Raw genomic sequence first — 22308 nt, forward strand, 5'->3', positions numbered from 1 at the left:
TCCAGTACTTTATACATCTCTGTTCAATAGATACATCAGCATCAGACATCAGAGGCTCCTGAACACTTTCTTCTCTCCTGACCTCAACATTGACTTCAGCAATTTCTCCACAACACTGTCCTGGAGTTTGAACTGTTTCCTCTACAGTTCCTCCATCTCTTCTATTTTCACTCTGACTCCTGACGTTTGGCTCTTCATGACTTTTCTGTAAGGTAATACTTGGTTTTAGGTTTTTCTGGTTGTTTGAAGTTTGTTCAGTCGTCATTTCATCCTCAGTTGCTTCCTGGTTGTCCCGTTGCTCATCTTCTTTGTGCAACATGGCACAGTCTGACCCGTTGGTCTGACTGGCTTTGGTGTTCTTGTGCAAAATGATTAACTTCATTATAGTTCTCAGTTTCCTCTCGGCCCCTGTGTGTCAACAGAAGAAGAAATCAGTTTAAATTCACTGTGTTCATGTGGTTTTACTAAATATCCAACACTCGAGTGTTTAAACCTCCGCACCACATTTTACATTTCACATTCTGTTTCAGAGTTTACAGGAATATTTTCACATTAAATCATGAACATGTTTGAACAATCATGAACATCATGAACATTGTTCTGTATAATCTGTTGATGCTTTGGAATTAGCTGCAACATATCACAACAGCCAATGAAGAGCTCTGACAGCAACTCCACATGAAAAAGGAAAATGAAGACGTGACTTACAGAAACATATGAGAAGAATGACCAGCAGCAAAACAAGAGTGAAGATGATGTCAGTCCAACTCAAAGACTGAACTGGGAAGAAATGACCTGAAATGAAACAACACAGAACAGAACGACATTTTTTAATCAAACTCGACCTCAACTGTTCAAAAACAGAAACAATATGTTGAATTTATTTTGAACTCTTTATAACCTGGAACATAGAAGTGTGTCTCTCTGGTCTGGGTGATGTTCTTCTGTTGGACTCTACAGGTGAAGCTGTCGCTCTTCTTCACAGTCAATCTTCTGCTGACAGTATAGAGGTCATCAGGACCTCTGACTGTCTCTGTAGGTCCAGCAGAGAGGAGGTTTCCCTCAGCGTCCAGCCAGAACACCTCAGGCTCTGGATACCAGCCTTTAGCCTCACACTGTAAAACCACCTCTCTGCTCTGATTGGAGACAAACTCTATGACGGGCGTGGAGACGACACCTGATGACCAGAGAGGAGGAATTATAACATACGTCACTGATTTGTATCAAACTGCTCGTGGCAGCAAGTCTGACTTACCAACACTGAGTTGGATGGATGTGTACTTCATCATTGAATCCAAGATGCAAAAATATTTTCCTGCATCAGAAAGTTTCACTGTGAAGATTTTCATGGAGACGTTTCCGTTCTCCAGTTCACCTTCAAACAGTCTGGTGCGGTAATGATAAGATGGATTTTGATTCCGGTACACGAGTCGTCCATCTTGGTGATAATGGATGTACTTTGGGTCTAAACCAGGTCTGGTCCATATCACGGTCTCTGAATCTGCATCGATGGGAGGTTCAAGGTAACATGGTAGAATGACATCATCACCAGCCAGGGCCACGATTGGTTGATGTGAACAAATTAACTCTGCTTGCTCTGCAAGGAAACAAGAAACAGAAACAAACATGAACATGAAAATCATAGTTAGCATGTCAGCATAGTGTCATTAGCATTTATCTCAAACCACGACTAGTGTCTCCTCACAGAGCCTCACTGTGGCTGTACATTTATGTTAACGTCTGCTTCTTTCCAACACATGCACATCGATGTGTTACTGGAGTGTTTGTGTTGAAATTACCTCCAACAGACTGAAGAACCATGAAGATGAAAACACTGCAGGTCCTGAAGGACAGTCCATCACTGGGCTGGATCTTTGGCTGCAGCATGCTGGACTCCTGGAAAATTCACTCTGTAGTTACTTTGTGCTTCATGTCACTTCAAAACACTTCATCTACAGAGACTAGGAGAAAACACGGAAAGACATCTGAAGGAACAATGTAACTTTATAAAAATGTTATCCTTATATGTATACACACACACACACACACACATATATATATATATATATATATATACAGTAGTAGCAACTCAAAAGTTCCCGTTCAAGCTGAACGCCAGCTGAATGGCAGCCGGCTGCCTGCCAAGTTCCGTGACCGGAGTGACCCCCCTCCTTCTCCTGGGCGTGTCTATTTTTTACTGTAACTCCACCGATTCATGTGATTACAGGGTATGACCAGGAGATGGCGCTTCTCTCACAGAACTTTTTTACAGTTGTTCTACCTGGAGATGACGTAGCTTACACACCTCATTAGCATTCTCATTGCTCAACCTTTTGTTTGCGCTTACAGTAATGGGCTTTTTGGTCTCCCAGTGTCACAGATCACAGAGCAGAAAATGCGGCTGGTTTGAGTACTGTATACTATACAGTAGCCTTGTGATTTGAGTGTGCTCATGAACATGAATGACTCCTTTTCATTTTCGTCCATTCCATAGGCTAAATGGCGTAAATGGAAAGAATATTGTAGCGACCCGGAACAATGAAGCTACGAAGCAACTGGTTTTGCTGGATTTTATTCCTGATCTGGAACACAGGCTACTGTAGGCCGTAGCCAACGCCAAAAAACGATAAAAACAGGCAAGCACAGCAGCATATACATTAACACATTAACACTCTCCCGGCTCTCTTCTACACACACACCTGAACACACACCCCACGGGTCCTCAGCCAATCCAAGGTGGCTACTTCGTGCCTCTCAACGCCATGGCAGCTGCCACTGTTTATTTTCCACTATTTTCCATGCTATGAACTTTTAAGTTGCTACATCTGTATATATACATGGTTCTATATACAGTACACAGTTTGTGCGTATATACACATGCACATCAGAAAGACGTTGATTGCCATGTACAATTTTTCACATACAACGAATTTGTTCTGGTGAAATTCGTGCATAACAAACATTCTCTAAAGATATAAGAATAAATAAAGAAATCGAGTATTCAAAATATAAACAACATAAATATATATGTACAGGCTGTGCCGCTATAGCTCGAAAATGGCGGTGAGCAAACAAATGAAAAAACATGACGAAGTTAGTTGATTTACTTTTGGTTCTTTGATTTAGACCGCCCGCTGCTGCAGACCACATCAAGTTAGTTTGAAATCAAGTTTTAAAAAACAAAACCTTTACTCACCGTCAGTTTTTTTTATCTAAGTCCTGCAGATTCTGGAAAAACACGATGAGGTCTTCTGTCAACTACATGAGACAACTTTCCTTCCTGAACACCACAACTGGCAAATCACTTCCTGAACTTATCACATGTTTGTTATGCACACATAACTCTACCTCTAGCTCCACCTCCACTTGAAACAGACTGACCTCAAGTGGATGTTTGAGGAACTGCAGTTCTGTCTAACTCAAAAGCTCCATCCTTCTTTCCAAACTGTTTCTATTCATGTTTCTTGTATCTGTCAATCCACTTAAATTTTCCATCCTACTGTCCAAAACCTTTCATGTCTAACAGTTCTAACTCAACTTACTGGCTTTTTCTGGAGATTTCGAGAAGATCATGTGAGTCTAATAGAGAATGCAGTTGAAAGCTCATAGGTGGTTTGATAACAAACGTTCAGAAACGACTTATTTTCTCAGTTTTATTAGAGAATTAAACAACTAAAACATCCAGCAGTTTTTCAACAGATGTTTTTTTCAGACTCGCATACAGTGTGGCACTCACATCTTCAAATATATCACAAAATAACAGAACGATCAGTCGGTTATCGTACAGTAAACCACGAGGCATCACTCGTTTCACACTAGAACCTCCTGTTAAAACTGAAATACCTTCATTTATTCCCTGTAACATCTTTTTATTTTTTTTGTGCAACAGACAAACAGTTAAAAGATAAAAATGTAAAACAACATATGTGAGTAAACAACTGTAACATTTACTGTGATTAAACTAAAAAAACTTAAACAAAATTACCAGTTTAATCGATGACAGCGGTGAATTAATTTTCCCTTTTTCACTGCATTCAAAAAATAAACAATAAGTACACAGCATGCTGAACAATTTCCAACAATTTCCAACAAATCAAAATAACAAAAGTTCTTTAGGTGCTAAAAAATACGGCACAATCTCTATGTATAGGCAAAGACATGCGTCCTCTTTAAGCCACGTCTGTTTTAGTTTAGTTTTAAATTATCATTTGATAATTGCTAAAATAAATAGTGGATAGATTATCTGATATTCATCAATATTTTATACATCATACAGCATGAGGGACAGCAGTTTTCATTCATGTGACGTTGATTTAATGTTTTAGCTTCTGGTTTCGTTGCCTCACTGCACCGCGCATGACCCGCTGGGCAGGAAGTCCTGCACGTACACCGCCACAGCCCTGGTGAGGTAGGTCATGCTTCCGAATCGGCCACTGGGGGCGCTGTCGTACAGCAACCTGCAGACTCCGGTGGACGGGTCCCTCTCCAGGATGTGCTCCTCTGCTCCCAGGTCCCTCTGGAGGGGTGAAGGAAAGAAGCTGAGTTACTGGATCACAAGACCGGATGTGAGAGTCTTTGGACGTCACGGCTCACCTGATCCTTGTAGAACATGTCGTTAGCGAGGTGGACGATCTTCTCCACGTGGATGATGGAGCCGATGCTCGGGATGTCCACGTCGGCCAGCATGGTGAGCACCAGGATGGCCTCCACCAGCAGCTGTCGGTACTCCGGCTGAGGGACGCGGTTCAAAACGGTCTCAACGTGGACGGAGAACTTGATCTCGCCTGGTGTCATCTGGACGAGAAGGAAACCAAAGACGATGAGATTCAAGCATTTGATTAGGATGACTGTTAGGCACCTTTCGTTGGAGGTGGCACATTCAACTGGGAGGAGATCCAAGGGCAGACCGAGAATTCACTAGGTATAGCGAACGAGGTATAGGGGGTTCAGTTGCTTTGCAGGCTAAGAAGGGAACCTGGGCTTGGTCTTAAGACTGAAGTTACGACGTGAGATGGAACAAAACCTGCTCAAATTATCAAAAATTACAGAAAGAAAACACGACCAAACATTGTATTTTATCTGTGGACGACAATCAAATGGACTTACCTCTCTGGTGGTTGAAGATGGAAGGACAAACCCTTCGATGGACAAACCGTGGCACTGGAAGAAAAAGGTCATTATTCCACCTCTGAATGTGCTAAGATCAACGTGAAAGTGCATTTAACTCCCCATCAAAGTGCCTTACTATCCTTGAACTTGTTTCAAGATGCAACTTGTATGTCTCAACTTCAGTAAACATGTAGCTCGGACATATCTATGTGCGAACCAACCTTCTGCAGGATCTTCCAGACTTTCTGGTAGAAACCAACTGGGACTCGGTTCAGCGCTCCGTCCAGGCGCCTCCTGCGCAGCCATTGGCCGTGCCTGGTATCCTTAGAAACGGGAATACACTCAGGAATGTCCAGAGATTCGATGGACGGCAGTCTGTACCTCTGAATGAAAAAACAAAACCGATTGAAAGCTCCGTTTGGCCCGGAGAAACAGCGCCCTCTACCATTTTCTTTTTCTTGTGGCTATCCAGCAGATTAAACTGTGAAAATGTCGAGAAATATCTGAAATCTTTACCCCAGATTCAACGTTTTCTATGTCCAGTGACTGAGATCGCATGCTCTGAGAGGCAGAAAGGAAAGGAGGGGAGAGAAACAAAAAGAGATGCACAAGATGAAAAACACAAAACTGAGGCACAAAAAGAAGTTTGAGCGATGGATCCAACAAAAGAAAGCCAAGCCGGCGGATTCTGTCTTCTTATGTTGCGATGATGACAATCACACGAAAGCATGATTCAAAACCAGGATGGGAAATGATAAAAAATGAGGTTAGAGATCAATGGATTATGGGTAAATTGGTTAATTTCACAAAGGCTGTGTCCAATCATCTTGGAACAGCAATTTGACAAAGAGCCAACTTAAATTTAAAAAGGTGTGTAGGATTTCGTTGTATCTAGCGGTACCAGCTGTTGATTGCAACGCCCTCATCTCACACTCTACTTTCTACCATGAAGGAGAAACTACGATGGCTGCAAATGGTGAAAAGTCGTTTCCAGAGGCAGTATTGTTGTAGAAACGTGACGGTTCAACATGGTGGACTCCACTGAAGATGATCTAAGCCGTCTGTAGATATAAAAGTCTCATTCTGAGGCAAAAAGGTGATTATACCAAGTGGCAACCAACTGCAGTTCCTCAAACGTCCACTTCAGAAGTGAGTCAGTCTCCATAAGGCCCCATGTTTAAATGTTGTGGTTGGATTTGTTTTAACAAGGCCCAAGCCTTCATCTATCAAGCTCATCTTCTGTGGAACCAGCTTCAAGTTCTTCTTCAAGAGGGACTTCCCATGATGGTCGTCTTCTTCTCTGAACACATTCATGTCCCACTGGTTACCATCTTAGCTTGTTCCCTGGAGTTTTTCTGCTTTCTCGTCTCGTCAGGTTCTCATCAATCGTGGCTCGAGCCTCCTTGACGTCCTCTACAAATACCATCATTAGTCATATCTCCATGTTATTGTTCTAGTTATCATTTCTGCTGCTGTGCATCTTTGCCTCTCTCCCTCTTTAAACTCGCCGAGTCTCGGCAGATGTAGATGTTCATCCACCACGAGTCGGGTTTTTTCGTGGTGCGGTCTAGACCTGCTTTATATGGGAAGTGTCATGAGATAACTTGTGATTTAGATTGAATTGAATTCACAAAGCTAATTAGCAGTTAATCAAGTAAATAATCAGCACATCGACACTGGGAACGATCATTAGTTAAAGCTCGACTATCAATCGCAAACTGCAGATATTAGAGTCGCAGCCCTGCTGGATTGGCAGCGAGTGTTAATCGCTCTGATGTTCGTGTTAATTATTTCAGATGAATTAACACCCAGAACAAGAAGCTCAAAGGTCGTTATTGTTGTCACCTTGCGACGGAAGGGCACTGATTGGTCGAGCTGAAATGGAGACAAAAAAGAAAATCCACTTTAAAGACTTCCAAGAACCCAAATCCAACGATGACAAGACTGTGACTTAACACGACGTTGTCAGAACCAAATGGGCTACAAACACTTTAACGATCAGTGCATATTGAAGCCTTCTCAGTTAGCTACAGACACCAACGTCAGAGATAACCTGTGATCCCTCCCAACATCTAACTCTTCCTCGCCTCTCAAACATTCTCATTTACACGTCACCTTAACAGAGTCAGTCAAAGAGACCCTGCGGTCCATCTGCAACAGAGGAAACACAATGAATTGCGACATTCTGGAAGCTAAATTTCGCTATTTATTGATGACCAGTTTCCACGGCGAAGCCAATAAAAACATCATCGTCATCACCTCTGAGACCGGATCAGTCAAGGACAACCTGTGCTCCGCCTGCAACACAAAAACCAAGTTATAAATAAATCACAGTCAACGAGACGCTCCGGTGATTTATTTAAAACTGAATTTCATCATTTGCCAGCTTGATCTGCTCATTTTTAATCAACTATCAGCGTCACAGTTTTTCTTAATTATTCCCTCAATCGTCGTCCAGCGTTCGCCCACAATCATCCAGGTGAATTACCACCTGGCGTCTTTCAACATCTGTACTCATTGTCATCACCTTAATGGGATCCGTCAAAGACAACCTGTGTTCCAGCTGCAAAAGGACAGAAGTCAGTTTGCCCAAAACAATAAAAGAAAGCACAAATTTTTTCAAAATAAGATCCTCTATGTAATTTTAGTTACTACGCTGTGCAATCAACTCCTGCTGTAAAATCTTAAATATATGTATCCTAAGAGGCTGAAAAACTCTTTTACTCTGAAACTAGCTCATAAAATAAATCAGTGAACCGTTTAATGAACGTCCTGTGGGTGTTTCCGACCTCTCCTGTTTACAGATTCTAAGCGATGATTTGAAAGTGGCCAAAACCAGAAGTTGAGGATTGGATTGACATTATTTATGAAATATTTAGGATGGAAAGAATATTTTTTTCTCTTCGACTACAACAGGACAAGTTCTTGAAAAGACGGGAAAATTTGGATTGTGTTCAAGACACCTGAAGATCATCTGTTATGGGAGAACCCCACCAGGAGCGTTTCAGAAGACTTTGTTAACTTGACCGTGGCGGTTCTGGTGGAGTGTGTAAGAGTAAGTGTGTTTTAATCTACCATCTTCATGTCGCTCTTCAGTTTGCTGATGCCGGCTCTCTCGCTCTTGGTGGCGCCCACGTTGCCAAGGTGATGGATGGAGATAGCAGGACTGACGCCGGCGTCGAGCTCTCGAACTGTGAAAGCAGTGACGACAACGTCAGGAAAACAGAAGAGACAGAACAGAAGAATCTGATTGGCTGATCGGCGGACTGACCGCTGCGTGCCACTCCAAACTCTTTCCCGCTGAGGATGTGGTGGAGAAGGTTCTTCAGCTCTGACGGACTGAGGCTCATCAGGCTCTCTGTAGCCTCCTCTCCTGCAAACAAACACACTTTTCAGTGACACAGACTGAACAAAAAGTCATCAGTTGTATCATCTTCATCCTCTCCTTCCAGTCTTACCTGAGCAGTTGAGTGACTGGGCCAGTTCAGTGGCCATGACCTGGATGATGAGGCCGATACGAAGCCTGAACATCTCACTAAACAGGCTGGGCTGTGTCCTTATGCTCATGGCCAGGTACACCATGATCTCCTGGGGGAGGGAGGAAGGAAGGAAGGAAGGAAGGAAGGAAGGAAGGAAGACAGGTTAAAGAGGAAGACCGGATGGAGGACAAAGCTCCCAAGTGACTTCCAGGTGGAGGAGGTGACTCACCTGAGTGAGGATGGCCACGCTGATGTTGTTGTCACTGGCCTTGTCGATGAGGACGGCCAGCTGGTCTGGAGGTATCGGAGCAGTGATGGTTTTCTCTCTTGGCTCAGGAGGCAGACCGACCGTCAGGTGCTTCTGGTGCGCCAGCAAATCAGAGCAGGCCTATGGACAGATCGCAACCAATGAGAGAAGAAGAGTCATTCCAGTAGTGCTGATATAGAAAATAACAGCACAGAGATTTTTAACTGCATGTATCACTACGCTCTGCAGGTGTTCTAACGACCGAACGTTACAGTCGTTAATGGTTAACGATCATCATCTATCTTCGAGGATGTGCTGTTATGAATCACAGCCGTGCTGACAGTCAGAATAACAGCACTGCCTCTGGGATGATACTGGTTTAACAACCAATGACCACATCTGTGCTTGTCGTACCGAGTCAAGCTCCTCCACCTTCTTCCTCAGCATGCCTGAGATCATCCTGATGAGGCTCCAGTGTTTGAGTTCACCCGCCTTCTCGTAAAGATCGGTCAGCAGAGATCTCACCGTCGAGCCTTTGCCGTGAAGACGGGTGTCCCACTCCATTCCCCTGTGAGGAAAGCAGCTTTTTGTGTTTCTCTTCGATCTTAAAAATGCACTACCGGCTCGGCAAACATAAGACTAATAGTCCATGAGTTAGTCCAAAGTGTGAAGACCCCTCAGCTTTATAATAATGTGTATCTCACTTGTCTTTGAAGAGGATGTAGAGTATATCTGCCTGGTCTTGGAGACACTGCGTGTCCTTCAGCAGCTGAGCCAAAGCGTTGTAGTCGATGGCTCCGCTGGCATCTCTCGGGATGCCGCTCTCTGCCGTGACCGACACCTCTGGTGCCTGAAGGACAGAGGGAGAAGGTTAAAGTTGAAGCTGGGCGATTACAGAGAACATATTGAAGGACTGGACTTGTAATGGACGTGCCTGAGCTTCTTGCGGCGAGGCGGATTCTGGGAAATTCAGGTTGAGCGTCGGCTGAGTGGAGCGAAACAGTTTATTTGGCAGGTACATGTTGACATCTGGGCAAAGAAATCTGGCGTTAGCTGGTGTCAATATATTCAAAAACCTAAAATGATGGATCACTCACTGTGTACGTTAAGGTCCTGAGCCTTGTTCATCAGAGACACCATCTCCTTGGTTTTGGTGGCCACCGCCTTAAACCTCCCCAGACCTTTGACCTCCTGTTTAGGCTTCTTCGGGGCAGCGTGAGCCAACAGGTGGTCCAGGTACTGAGCGAGGTCGTCGGCCTCTGGAGAGGACCACAAAGAAAGATGGAGTTGGGGGAAGAGGGGGGAAGAAGGAAAAATATGGAGATAGAAAGAGAAATGTTGAGTCACAGAGAAAAGAAAACGTGTAAAATGTTGCCAGATTAAAACATTTTGTAACTTTTCTCTGATAAACTGACAGATTTGGGATTTACCATCCCCCACCATCGTATGGGAGTTTACCTGAAGTGACCCTTGTCAAATGTGAAGATTGCAGCATGCTTGGGGTGATCTGCAGGCAGTCATGCCTCCATACATTCATGCATGTGTATTAAAACATGCGTAACTGTGGATACTCTTACTTCAACTCTGCGATCGTCGCCTGCTTTACGCAAGGCAAGCCAAGCAAAGCATTCAACAACCTACAGAGGTCCGGATCAGTTCAGAGAGGATGGGGACGGGGGTCAGTGATCATGTGACAGCAGGAAAAAGCAGGAAGTGGTGGTGATTAATGAGGATCATCAACACGTTGCTCTTGCTGTATCTCAAGTTGTGTACTTCCATACTTAAACTTGCATTCGTGTGTTCACACATGTCAAAATGCAGTGTGCCTTGAGGACCCGGACGGTTCACTCATAACGGTCAAAAAGTCGAGTGTGGAACGCTGGACACCTCTCGCCATTTTGGGTATAAAGCTGATGGGGAGGGTCCACCAACATTGTGAAAATGGCGACTGAGGAAGCTGCTGGAGCTGAAGTGTTTGTGTTGAATACCGCATTCTAGAAATATATTTTGGTGCCAATACCCCACATGGTTGTAATTCAGTGAAGAAGAAGCAGAAAAGTAGTAGAAGAACAAAAACAAGTAGAAGAAAAAGAAGTAGAAGAACAACAAAAGGAAGTAGAAGAACAACAAAAGGAAGTAGAAGACGAACAAGTAGAGTTCCGGTAAGTGCACAGTGGGTCTACTCAAATTGAAACAACACTATCGCACTACCCCAAGAAGTACATAGTGTACCCAGTGTACTACATAGAAGTGTACTAACAGAAGTACTGAGCCACAGCAAGAGCCTGATCTCATGTTTCTGTTGAGAAAATTAGCAAGTAAGAAATATTAAGAAGATTTTTTAATGATTTGAATTTCAAACTTCACTCTCAATGACAGAAATTAGAATCAAACACGTGTTTTACATGTATGTACTGTGTCATTCTTAATGTCTTTGTGAGTTAAACATGATACTGACAGCACATACAGGCAAAGTACAACTACTTTGACTTTATGTACTTCGATGTACGACGACTCGGAATGGTCAAACCAACGATGGAAAACAAAAAGAGCCTCACCTATCAGTGTGAACAGACTTTAATCAATTTTTCCATCTCTTGTGTCACCATTCCTCCTCCATCCATCCACCCATCCATCTGTTTGTTTTTTTGTTTTCTTACCATCATCACAACGTAACTCATGCACGTATCCTTCGTCATCACGGTCATCAGCAGCATACTCCTCGCCGTGGCAACTCATGCTGCCAGAAGCCTTACCGTCCAGGAAGCTCAGGTGAGCGCAACAGGACGTGGTCAAGAACTCCGACAGCTTCCCCGTCTGGATCCTGGAAAAGAGGACGACGACGAAATCAACCACTTACAACAAAGTGATCAGTTTTATCAGAAAAAAACCCAACCACATCTATTGTATATCCTTAAAGTTTAGATTTATTGTCTTATACTGCTCAAATATTTGACTCAAACATTGAATTCATCGCCAGTATCCTCAGTTAAATTCACCTTGCTCCTCCGTAATATCCATCCTGTAGCTTCTTCAGTGTAGCCAAGACTGCAGGGTCCAGTTTTGTGTGGTCTTCAGCTGAAACACAAAACACAAACATTTGAAACTTCTTTCAACGCTTTCTGAAAGTCGAGATAAGTGTGTATGTGTGAGAGAACTTACTCAACATCGTCTGTGAAATGGGAAAAGTGACGGTGGGTCGTCCAGTCATCCTCCACCTGGACGAGAGGTAGGCGATTTCAGTCCTCAACATCTCCACAATCATCTTGTTGTCCAACGCCATGTAGAACTGCTGGTGGTCGATGAACTGGAGGTGGACAGACGGTGTTACGATGACGAGAGAGCTCGACTGTGAATCTGTTTTTTGAACTACCTCTATGTTTTCTCACAAACCTGAGGAGTGAATGAGAATATTGTGTTTCTGATGATGTAGAATTTGGAGGTTCCCAGGACTCCGATTCTCCTGTAGGGTCGTCCTGTCAGACCGAGCCTCGGGTTGCGACCTGCAGCAGAACGGGAAAAGTAAGTAAAGGGTGAGTGAAGTCCTGGAGTGTGGATGTCAAACTTTTAGCCTTAGAAAGTCTCAGCTGGACATGTCTAGATTCAACAGTTCAAAATCTCAGTATTTCCTGGAAATGACACATACCGAGTCTGGCGTAGATGTGGCTGAGGACTCTGGAGGGTTGCACGTGGATGGGATGGATGTCGGCGACGGTCTCCACATCGATACCGTTCTTCAACAGCAGCTCTTTGATCTCCTCGGTCTCGGCCAGAATTGACACTACAGGAAGAAAAACGACTGTTTGAATACGCCAAAAAACAAAACATGTTGTGTCCACTGGAGGTCATCCAGCATCGCTGATACCTCAAACATCCTGTGAACTCACCCTGTACGACCACGTCAGGCTTTGGGATGGTGGAGAAACGTCGGTTCAGAGGGTCGATTTCTCCGGGGGCTAGAAATCCCTGAAAATTTGGACAAAGCTCGACAAATCAGAGCCTCGAAATACACAAGAATTCTTCATCTTACCCCCTTATTTTATTCAAATATTAATAGTTCATCATCATTTCCAACCTTCTTGATGTTATTAATATACTGAATAATGATTTAGAGTTAGCTGGTGACATGATGGCTCACCTCAGACAAAAGGTTTCCCAGGATGTACAGAGACTGACCCCATTTGAGAGGACATTTGCCCAACGGGATCCTCTCCACGGAGTGAGGGTTCATGTACTCCTCTTCCACCTGTTATAGACGAAAACAACAGAATAGGACTAAAGAATATTTATAAGACAAGGCAGGAAAACGCAGTAGAAACAACACTCATAAATTACCTTATCTGGAGGGACACTGTAGAGTTCTGGCAGCAGTCGTATTCCATCTTTCTGTTTGATCAAGATGCCCTCCAGAGCTTCCTGGTACTCCTGAACCTGGACGAATTAATAGAGCAATCATATCACACTAGATCAGCACCAAACACATATACCGAATATCAGCACGGCTGTGATTCAGTCATGTGATCACAGCCGTGCTGATATTCAGTATAACAGCACGACCTTGAGTGCGATATATCTTTTATAAAACATGAGCAGTTAATGGTCGATCCTAATGTTCCAATCTCAGATCGACGACAGTCGTTAACCCATAACGACTGCAACGGTTGTTAGGACACCTGTGTTAAAACGTCTCTGTGCTGTTATTCTCTATATCAGCACTCCCGGGGCGACTCTTGTCCAATCAGATTACTCAGTTGTATAACAGATTAACGGATACCTGTATATACATACAGTACTAGCAAACACACAGACAACATACTGATGTAAATCACCTGTTCAGGACTGTTGATAAAAATGCCGTCCAGGATGAGGTAGGTCCAGAAGAGCGGCCACTCACACTCGATGTTTTCAAACAGCTTCAGTTCTGCCGACTCGTAATATAAACGGTTCGGATCCTGAAGACGACAAATTATAAATATTGCTGCTTTGTATTTACGTGAACAAAATGAGATAAATGGATGATCAGACATCTGCAGGCTGTTTTTTTACCTCTTTGGGTGTTTTATGTCCGTCTCTGAGAAACCTGCAGCAGCCGTATCGACCCTGAACAAACAGAGAAAGACAGATTTTTCTCTCCTCCTTCATCTCCTTGTCTATAGCTGGTCATTCAAACTTTAAAGCTACCATTGAATTGCCTCTTTTCACTTTTCTGGACCTGCAGTTTGGAGATGATCTCCTCCTTCGTCATGTTGACGATGCTCATGTCCTCCACGGCGAAGGCGGGATACGAGATGATAGCCAGGACTCCGGCGTCCACCTCTTTGGACATGGACGCTCGGGGTAACATGGACGTCAGGATGGACTGATGAGGGAGGAAGAACAATAAAGTCCGATGATAACGACACTCAACATTAGGTAAATGAAGAGTGTGTGTGTGTGTGTGTGTGTGTGTGTGTGTGTGTACCTGGCAGTGCTGTATGTCGTCGGCCAAGGCGTGGACGACAGATCCAGGTCCTCCTTTGGCGCCAAACAAATTGAGTTCATCTAAAGCCTCCAGAGCTGCCTGGAGGACAAACAGCAGTCATGTGACCCTCGTTAAAAACAAGATAACGGCATCATGTGACTTAGTATAATATAACTGTAGAGTACACAGTATGTAGTACACCAGCACACTCCATCCAACAGCCTCCAACCTCCACCATCTCCACCATTCGGGACCTCCACATCAGCCTCTCTAGAAACCTCCACGAGTCTGGACTCAAAACTCACCTTTTTAGCTTTTAATGTGCTGTAAACTGAAAGGTATCTATAAATAAAATGTATTATCATGATTAAAAACAGTATCATGTAGTAGTATTACATGCTGTTTTGCCTCTATAAATACTACTACATGTAATTAATAGAGCAGGGGACATCCTGCAGTGGTGCCTGTTTCCAAAGTCTTAAATTAAACTCTGTATGTGTTTGTGTTCTGGGTACTGTGAGTACTGTGTTATTTCTGCGTGACCAGCCATTCTTGGAAGACCACAGAGAACCCGATACCTCCCGTACACTGCCGGCCAAGGACAGCAGTGGGTCAGGCACAAAGAGATTTTTATGTTTTCTTTCATGGGAGGCTGAGATTAAGACTTTTTGGTGACATAAAACTCTGGAACTTATCTAACAGCAGTGTTATATTTATCTATACTGGCATCAGAAAGCACTGGGGAGACTGTGGACGCTTTAAGCACCAAAACATAGTCCTTCCATCTGATCCCGAGTTAGATTAGAGAGCACGGGGTCGCCTAAAGGTCGGTGTAAAGGCCGTTGCCGTGACTAGACACCTTCCCCCCCGCCAGGGATTTAATGGAGCACCTGTTTGGTTTAAAGCTCTGCTCTCGCTCAGCAACTCAAAAGCTGTTTTCTCTTCCCCACTGTTAATCTCACTCCAGTAATCACCCTCAGGACAAAAAGAAAGTGTCTATGTATTAACCTTAGCCATGCCTATAGAGCTGGCGTTAATCTCAGTGATGCCCTGGTTGGTTTTGTCTCCTCTCTCCCACATCCCGTAATCCTAAAAGAAAAATCAAGAAAAACTTATCAGTAATTATTATAGATCCAAGAATTAAAGGTTACATAGCCAGTGGCTTATGTTTTAAGGGTGTTGACAGTGAATGGACACTTACAGCCACTTTGTAAGCTGCCTCGATGTAGAACATGAGATTCTGAACGACGTCCACTTCGTCTTGAGTGTAGACAATGTGGAGACCTGGTGCAACACAGGAACAACCAATGAAGAATGAATTGAATTTAAATTTAGATGAATTTATGAAACAGTTGGCCATGATTCTGTGCCAGAAAATGGTGGCTTGTTCCCTCCAAGTTGGGAGTGAATTACTGCCCCAAGTGAAGTAGTTCAAGTACCTTGGGGTACAAACAGAGCGAGACTTCAGCAGAAAGATTGACATTGAAGGAGTTGAGTTGGAAGGCAAAGCTTTAGATTTACTGGTCGATCTATGTGGCCGAAACAATATAAGTGAGTGAAATGAGTTTCCTCCGTAGGGTGGCCGGGTTCAGCCTTAGAGAGTATCCCTAAAAGCTCAGGAGGGCTACTCCTTCCGCATGCCTGTTGAGGTGGTTCGGACATCTGATCATCGGATACCTCCTGGGTGCTCTTTTCTTGGCGTCCCAACTGGTAGGAGACCACTGAACAGATTGTATATATATCTCATCTGTCTTGGGAACGCCTCGGGAACCCCCAGGAGGAGCTGGAGAACTCCAGAAAATCTGATCCAGTTTCACCAAAATCAGTGAAATAGCTGGTTGTGTGTGCCAAACATGTAGAAATTAATCTGTGTTGCATATTTACCAGACGCAGTCATCTGAGCGAGGAACAGCAGGAAGAGGGAGGTGGCGTCGACTTGTAGGTGACCCCATTGGTCGTCACCAACGACGGTAGCACAGGTTCTGGTGTCGTACTTGGCGTGGAGCGAGTCAGAGTTACTTCTGCTGTATTTGAATTTCTCCACCTTATCCAGCTGGATGGAGGGGCAACAGGAGAACATATATATCGTGAGATGTTTATCACTTTAACATCTGCGATTGGATTAGAAAGCTGTGAATCGACGGGTGGGACTTCTTTATGATTGGTTATGATTTAGATTTTTACAGAAATCTAGCCAGAAACTGACCTTCCCATGTGTTTATCACATAAAACTATAGATATATCTATTCCCATCACTTCAGCAGAGCATTTTGGTGTCTTTTAGCTCTTTGTTCTGGTTTTTAACGGCCAAAAATGTTACTGTTTTGGTTCACGTTCGCACCGCCATTCCCTCAACTTCCGTCAGGAGTCGGTGGAGACCAAAAATGGAGCTAAAACAAACAAACATGACCGCTCTATGATTAAATACGTCACCGTTTGTCAACACACGTGAACTTTAGAAGCAGATAAAAGGTCAGTGTTGGGTTTACAGCTTGTTGCGCTGATCAAACTTTAATTAAATCAAACCAGACGCCCACCGAGAGTTTTGGCCTCTTAAATGAAGTTTTTCCTTGTCCCTGCTGCCAAGCGCTTGCTCATGGTGGGAATTGTTGCATCTCTTTAATAATATTAATACAACAAGAGTACAAAGTGTCATGAGATAACGTCTGCTAGGATTTGTTGCTCTGTAAATAAAATTTAACTGAATTAATTCAGTTTTTAAGAACAGATAATGCACTGGAGTGCCGGCCTTAAACTTTTTGGCCCAATTTTTGACCAGAACTCGACCCAAGTTTTACTTGATTTGATCATTTACTGACTGTTGTCTCATGTGAATAATGCAACACGTCAGCTTGAGCTTTCATCTGGAGCATTAGCTCAGTTTTTAACTTCTACTTTACTTTTTTTCTATTTTACTTGATTTTCTGTCTGTCAGACAGAGAGTATGGGTTAAAAATATCTTAAGACAACATACCTGCCTCAAAATGCACTGGAGGATACCTCTCATTAGCTTCACCACACTCTAGAAAGAGAGAAATAGAGATGGTTAAATGTCAACATGTTGTCGCTCACGGTGTCCACGCAGAGAAACATAAGACCCAAGCGAGGTCCCGAGACGTGGACTGAGGTCTGAACTCCAGCTGTAGACATACCTGCTCCAGTTCGTAGGCCTTGGCCTTGTCTTCGTCCCTGTCGGCGTTCTTCCTGTAGGCCAGACTGAGGGCCCACACGGACAAGATGCTGTAAACATTGTCTCGGACCCAAGAGTGTGCCTCATCTGGACTGCTGGGCAGGAGACCGGACACTGGATCCTGTCAGAGAGGTCAAAGGTCGGCAGTTAAAAACAGACTAACGAGACGCTTCGGACGGTGTTTTGTAGAATGTAGAATATAGGTCAGTCTCCATAAGTCCCCATGTTAAAATGACACAACTTTGAAGAAGTTTAAAGCTGCATTAGCCCGATTGCTTGCGTTACACCCAACGGTGGATGCTCTTTCAACATCGGGTTTCATCACCAACTTCTGGGAAAGTTGCACAAATTCACCAGCGAGCAGCAACACCTGTGCTGAGTTATATCACTCATAGAATATAAGCAACATCAGTTTGTTAGCCGGGCTCCCGCGGACTGTGAGCCAGGAGCACCGAGGGAGTGCTAGTGTTTGTACCACAGGAGGTTTGGTGGAGGTGGTGTCGTGCAAGAACAGGAGCTGGACAATACATTATAAGTTAGTATCGTGGATCAATGCTTTGCAGTAACGTTAGCTTTGACTTTGGACTCTGTGTTGTCGTGTGTGCCGGACATTTGTTGAACTGGACCAGTTGGACCAGAGCGGGCTCTACGGTTTATGTCCGTAGAGCCTGCTCTGGTCCAACTGGCAGAGGAGGAAGGAAGAAATGAGGAGGAAAAAGAAGTAAAGAAGGAGGAAGGAAGGAAGAAAGAAGAACGGAAAGAAGAACGGATGAAGGAAGGAAGGAAGGAAGGAAGTGTGTAGTCTGGCTGCTATGTCTTGTGCTGTTCAGAAGTAATGTAACCAGAACAAATACTCGAGTCATGGTTACCACAGAGCGCTTACACTCTGACACAGTGTTGCTTTAGTGCAGCGATCCATCTGAGCAGTGAGCTGTATACAACTGCAGGCTGGACGCTCGCCATTTGGGACGGATTCAAAAGAGGCGACTTCACTCCCGAGTGCGTCCACTTTGTTTTTTTTCCCATATTGTACTAACTCCTGGACTCGTTTTCTTTGCGTCTCTATCAACTTTACCACAGTTTGATGTCTGAGCTCAGTTCACAGTCCAAAAACACACAAATGCACAGAGAGTCCTGCCCACTTGACCCTTACCCCCTTTAGCTCACCTCTGCTCCACCGGACCGGATTCAACGTGTTTGAGCTTTGCAGTGACACAGTGACCAGGTAAATGAGGTGTGTCATGTACATGTCATGGTGCAGTGTAACTAAACACATATTAAAGTACTTGTACTCTGTTACTTTAAAATGTCCACTCCACTACATCTAAACCCACCAACGAGAAGTACCAGGGTTTCCTGATGGATAGCAGACTGTAGCTGCTGTTAGCTGCTGTTAGCTCTGTTCGTTAGCTGCCGTTAGCTCTGTTTGATAGCTGCTGTTAGCTCTGTTTGTTAGCTGCTGTTAGCTCAGTTCGTTAGCTGCTGTTAACGAATGTAAGCTCAGTTCGTTAGCTGCTGTTAGCTAATGTAAGCTCAGTTCGTTAGCTGCTGTTAGCTCTGTTTGTTAGCTGCTGTTAGCTAATGTTAGCTCAGTTCGTTAACTGCTATTAACTCCGTTTGTTAGCTGCCGTTAGCTCTGTTTGATAGCTGCTGTTAGCTAATGTAAGCTCAGTTTGTTAGCTGCTGTTAGCTAATGTAAGCTCAGTTTGTAAGCTGCTGTTAGCTAATGTAAGCTAAGTTCGTTAGCTGCTGTTAGCTAATGTAAGCTCAGTTTGTTAGCTGCTGTTAGCTCAGTTTGTTAGCTGCTGTTAGCTAATGTCAGCTCAGTTTGTTAGCCGTGCTGTGAGCTCAGAGCACTGGGGGAGTGTTAGTGTTTGTACACACAGGTTTTGGACCACCTGGAAGAAGAAGAAGAGGTTTACAGTCCGATAGCTGACAGGGAGAGGAGCCGGTGTCGTGCCAGAACAGGAGCTGAACAAGCAAAATAAAAGTCTGAAAGACGAGAGACGTCGAGCTGTTGGATTAATAAGTAATCTTGAACTTTGAAATGAGACATGGGGACTTATGGAGACTGACTCACTTCTGGAGCCAGCCTCAAGTGGACGTTAGAGGAACTGCACTTCCTGTGTTGACTGTAAAGTTGCTTTAAGTTGCCACACTCTGTCACACAGGTAATGTGTGTGTGTGTTGCTGCTCATGTTGCGCAACTTACCTCCAAACATGTGAAGTGCAGGCCAACATGAAGCTACCTGTCTGCAGGTGTGAACCTTTGTTTACTCACTTGGTGTCTCAGGATAGTTTGTTGCACCATTCGGGCATAGTTGTCCAATTTAACCCCGGAGTTGCTCCTGCTTCTCATGGTGTTGGCAACAAGTGAAACGGTTTCAGGTGAGCTGCTACAAGCTGTTCAAACTCGTTAGATCCTCGACGGTAAACTCATTTTTCTTCGGCGGAAGGTGGAGCGCGTTCAGCGGGAGCAGGAGAGCTGCAGCCCGGCTGTCAGGACGAGGGCGGCTCGGCGGCGACGGAGAGATCCAGCGAGTGTTGTAACCTGACACCGGAGACAGGAGGCGGGGCCTTCAAAATAAAAGCATTTTATTATTATTTTTTAATCATATATATTCTGAGAATTTTGAGACTTTAAGTGTAGTCTATACTTTTGTTTCATTTTGTTTTATCTTTCTATATTTTATTGCTGTTTTATGTAATTCATCATTAAGTTTTAAAAAAATATATATTGTCTTTTAATTGTTGTTGGTTCTTCTGCTGCTATTTTGCCTGAGTATCTTGTTCGTGCTTGTCTCTCAAAGCACTTTGCAACCTCTGTATTTAAAAAGTGAAATATAAATAAAAGTTATTATAGTATAGATAGATAGATAGATAGATAGATAGATAGATAGATAGATAGATAGATATACTTTATTTATCCCAAGTTGGGAAATTACAGTGCAGCAGCAGCATTACACACAGTGACAATAGACAACATAAGAATAAAAATACAAAGAACAAAGTATACATAATAAAATAGCAAAATAGCAATAGTAAATAAATAAATTGTACAAAATTATATACAGCAAATCGGCAGTGTTGATTTGGTGCAAAGTAAGTCTAAGTTTATATTTTTAAGGTTACACATAGATACCATTGACACACAGTGTCTAAAAATGTGTCAATCTATAAGCCGAGAAAATAAATACATAAATTAAATACAACATGAACGACAACGACAACATGGCAGAGTAAAAAATATCTCTAGAAATGAACTTTTAACCCAAACATAACTGCTGTGAAGTTGTTGTCATACATAATCAAACATCATAATGGTGTCCTTATATCTCCAAATTATGTATTCAACAGCAGTACTTTTATCAAGTTATACATGCATTTTCTGTTTTAAATGCTTCACAAACCAAAATAACAACGTAATAATAACGTATTTTATTTTGAAATTGCAAACAGGAAATGCTGTTTTTAGTTGTGAAGTAACTTGACACCAGTGTAACCCGCTCAATGTGAGGAGTTTGCATATTATGGGCAGAGTTTACAACCTGAGGATGAAAGTGATAAATGTAAATTGTTCACTGTTAACAGATGAATGTAAATATAATGACATTAAAGTGCTTCAGTGAGTTTTGACCAGTCAGATACTGTCACAATCAACCAGGAAGCAAACTGAGGAACCAGCCTGTGAAACATCCTCACTGTTTATTCAGTGTCATGGTTTATCACTAGATGTGGTCAGTGATAAACAAAATACTGACATTTCATTTTAGGCATTGTGTCTCAGTGAATTGTGGTCACTACATAAATCAACTGTTTTAACTGTTTTTGACTCCCTCTAGTGACAACCATTGATCCCATTACCTGTGCACAGATACTCCGGGTGCTCCAGGGCCCACCTGTACAGGTACAGACAGGTTTATTCCTAATGAGAAGTCTTTTTTTATTGCTTTTAACTGTTATTGAATCAATTCATTTTATCTCCACTTTGACTTCTATATGTGCTATATACCCTATATGCCATATATACTATATGCACTATATATATATATATATATATGCACGATATGTACTGTATACATCTGCTATATCAACTTTCAATTCAATATCAATTCAAGTCTGCACTGTTTAAAATCGCCTTTTCCATCTGATTGTCCCATTTTAACCTGTTGTTTAACAGGTTTAACCTAATGTTGTATTCTTGTAATTAGATATACTTTCATGGTTCTTTCTGTTTGTTTCTGTTATTTATATCTATCTATTTGCTGCCTACTCTCATTTATTGTAAGGTGACAGGAAGGCACCTATGAAATAAAATGTATTATTATTATGAGTTTACTATAAAACTGAGTACATTTCCACTTCTCACTGAGCTGTCACGTTACTAAATGTGATGGCAATTGATGTAGATAATGCAACTCAACTGTGCCAGTTCAGGTAAATAAAGTAATGAATGAAGTATTTTAATAGCAATTGAAGTATCTGATTCAATTGCATTGTGTTATTTTAACCTGTTTTTAATGTTGTATTCTTGTAATTTGATACTTTTATGGTTCTTTTTGTTTGTTTCTGTTATTTGCTGTCTACTCTAAATTTATTGTACGGTGTCCTTGGGTGACAGAAAGGCGCCTATTATAGCTATATATATATAATATAGATATATATATAATATAATATAATATATATTTTGTTTGTTTTATTTGTTTGTTTGTACACCTGGAGTATTGTAACAAAAATATTTTCCCCTGGGATTTAAAGTATTTCTGATTTCGATATTGAAGTAAATACGAAACTTTCCTGTGTTTGTATTCAAAACTCTTCA

At 42.8% G+C, this 22308-nt stretch overlaps 2 protein-coding genes across 7 annotated transcripts in view; both read right to left on the minus strand.

The window, feature by feature from the left end:
• Nucleotide 1: 1 nt before the first annotated feature.
• The window catches only part of LOC104935020 (butyrophilin-like protein 2), a gene marked incomplete at its 3' end in the record, with an annotated part of 550859 nt that continues 528552 nt past the window's right edge, over nucleotides 2-22308 (minus strand). The window contains exons 2-6 of the mRNA XM_027288162.1: nucleotides 1800-1896; nucleotides 1256-1597; nucleotides 902-1177; nucleotides 709-795; nucleotides 2-408 (exon numbers count right to left, since the gene is read on the minus strand). Coding sequence (XP_027143963.1) covers nucleotides 2-408; nucleotides 709-795; nucleotides 902-1177; nucleotides 1256-1597; nucleotides 1800-1887 — 1200 coding nt within the window. The remainder of the gene's footprint in view (nucleotides 409-708; nucleotides 796-901; nucleotides 1178-1255; nucleotides 1598-1799; nucleotides 1897-22308) is intronic.
• phka1a (phosphorylase kinase, alpha 1a (muscle)) lies at nucleotides 3643-20036 on the minus strand. 6 transcript variants are annotated; one of them, XM_019260479.2, is made up of 35 exons: nucleotides 19768-20036; nucleotides 17449-17607; nucleotides 17271-17318; nucleotides 16181-16349; nucleotides 15498-15580; nucleotides 15305-15385; nucleotides 14297-14395; nucleotides 14048-14194; nucleotides 13882-13935; nucleotides 13665-13787; nucleotides 13171-13266; nucleotides 12974-13081; nucleotides 12723-12801; nucleotides 12482-12616; nucleotides 12229-12338; nucleotides 11998-12142; nucleotides 11835-11913; nucleotides 11592-11659; nucleotides 9933-10094; nucleotides 9770-9864; nucleotides 9540-9685; nucleotides 9250-9403; nucleotides 8818-8976; nucleotides 8568-8697; nucleotides 8381-8482; nucleotides 8185-8300; nucleotides 7637-7672; nucleotides 7369-7407; nucleotides 7225-7260; nucleotides 6955-6984; nucleotides 5626-5670; nucleotides 5331-5492; nucleotides 5107-5160; nucleotides 4594-4794; nucleotides 3643-4516 (listed from the first exon to the last, which is right to left on the minus strand). In XM_019260479.2, exons 1-35 carry the CDS (start codon nucleotides 19843-19845, stop codon nucleotides 4343-4345), a joined length of 3702 nt encoding a protein of 1233 aa, XP_019116024.2. In that variant the 5' UTR covers nucleotides 19846-20036; the 3' UTR covers nucleotides 3643-4342. The 6 variants fall into 6 exon arrangements, with proteins under 6 accessions (XP_019116024.2, XP_019116022.2, XP_019116023.2 ...); XM_019260477.2 differs by having other exon boundaries at nucleotides 11496-11659; XM_019260478.2 differs by lacking the exon at nucleotides 7637-7672 and having other exon boundaries at nucleotides 11496-11659; nucleotides 19768-20035.

This window comes from Larimichthys crocea, chromosome XIV (assembly GCF_000972845.2).
Source record: "Larimichthys crocea isolate SSNF chromosome XIV, L_crocea_2.0, whole genome shotgun sequence".
Classification (NCBI taxonomy): Eukaryota; Metazoa; Chordata; class Actinopteri; family Sciaenidae; genus Larimichthys; species Larimichthys crocea.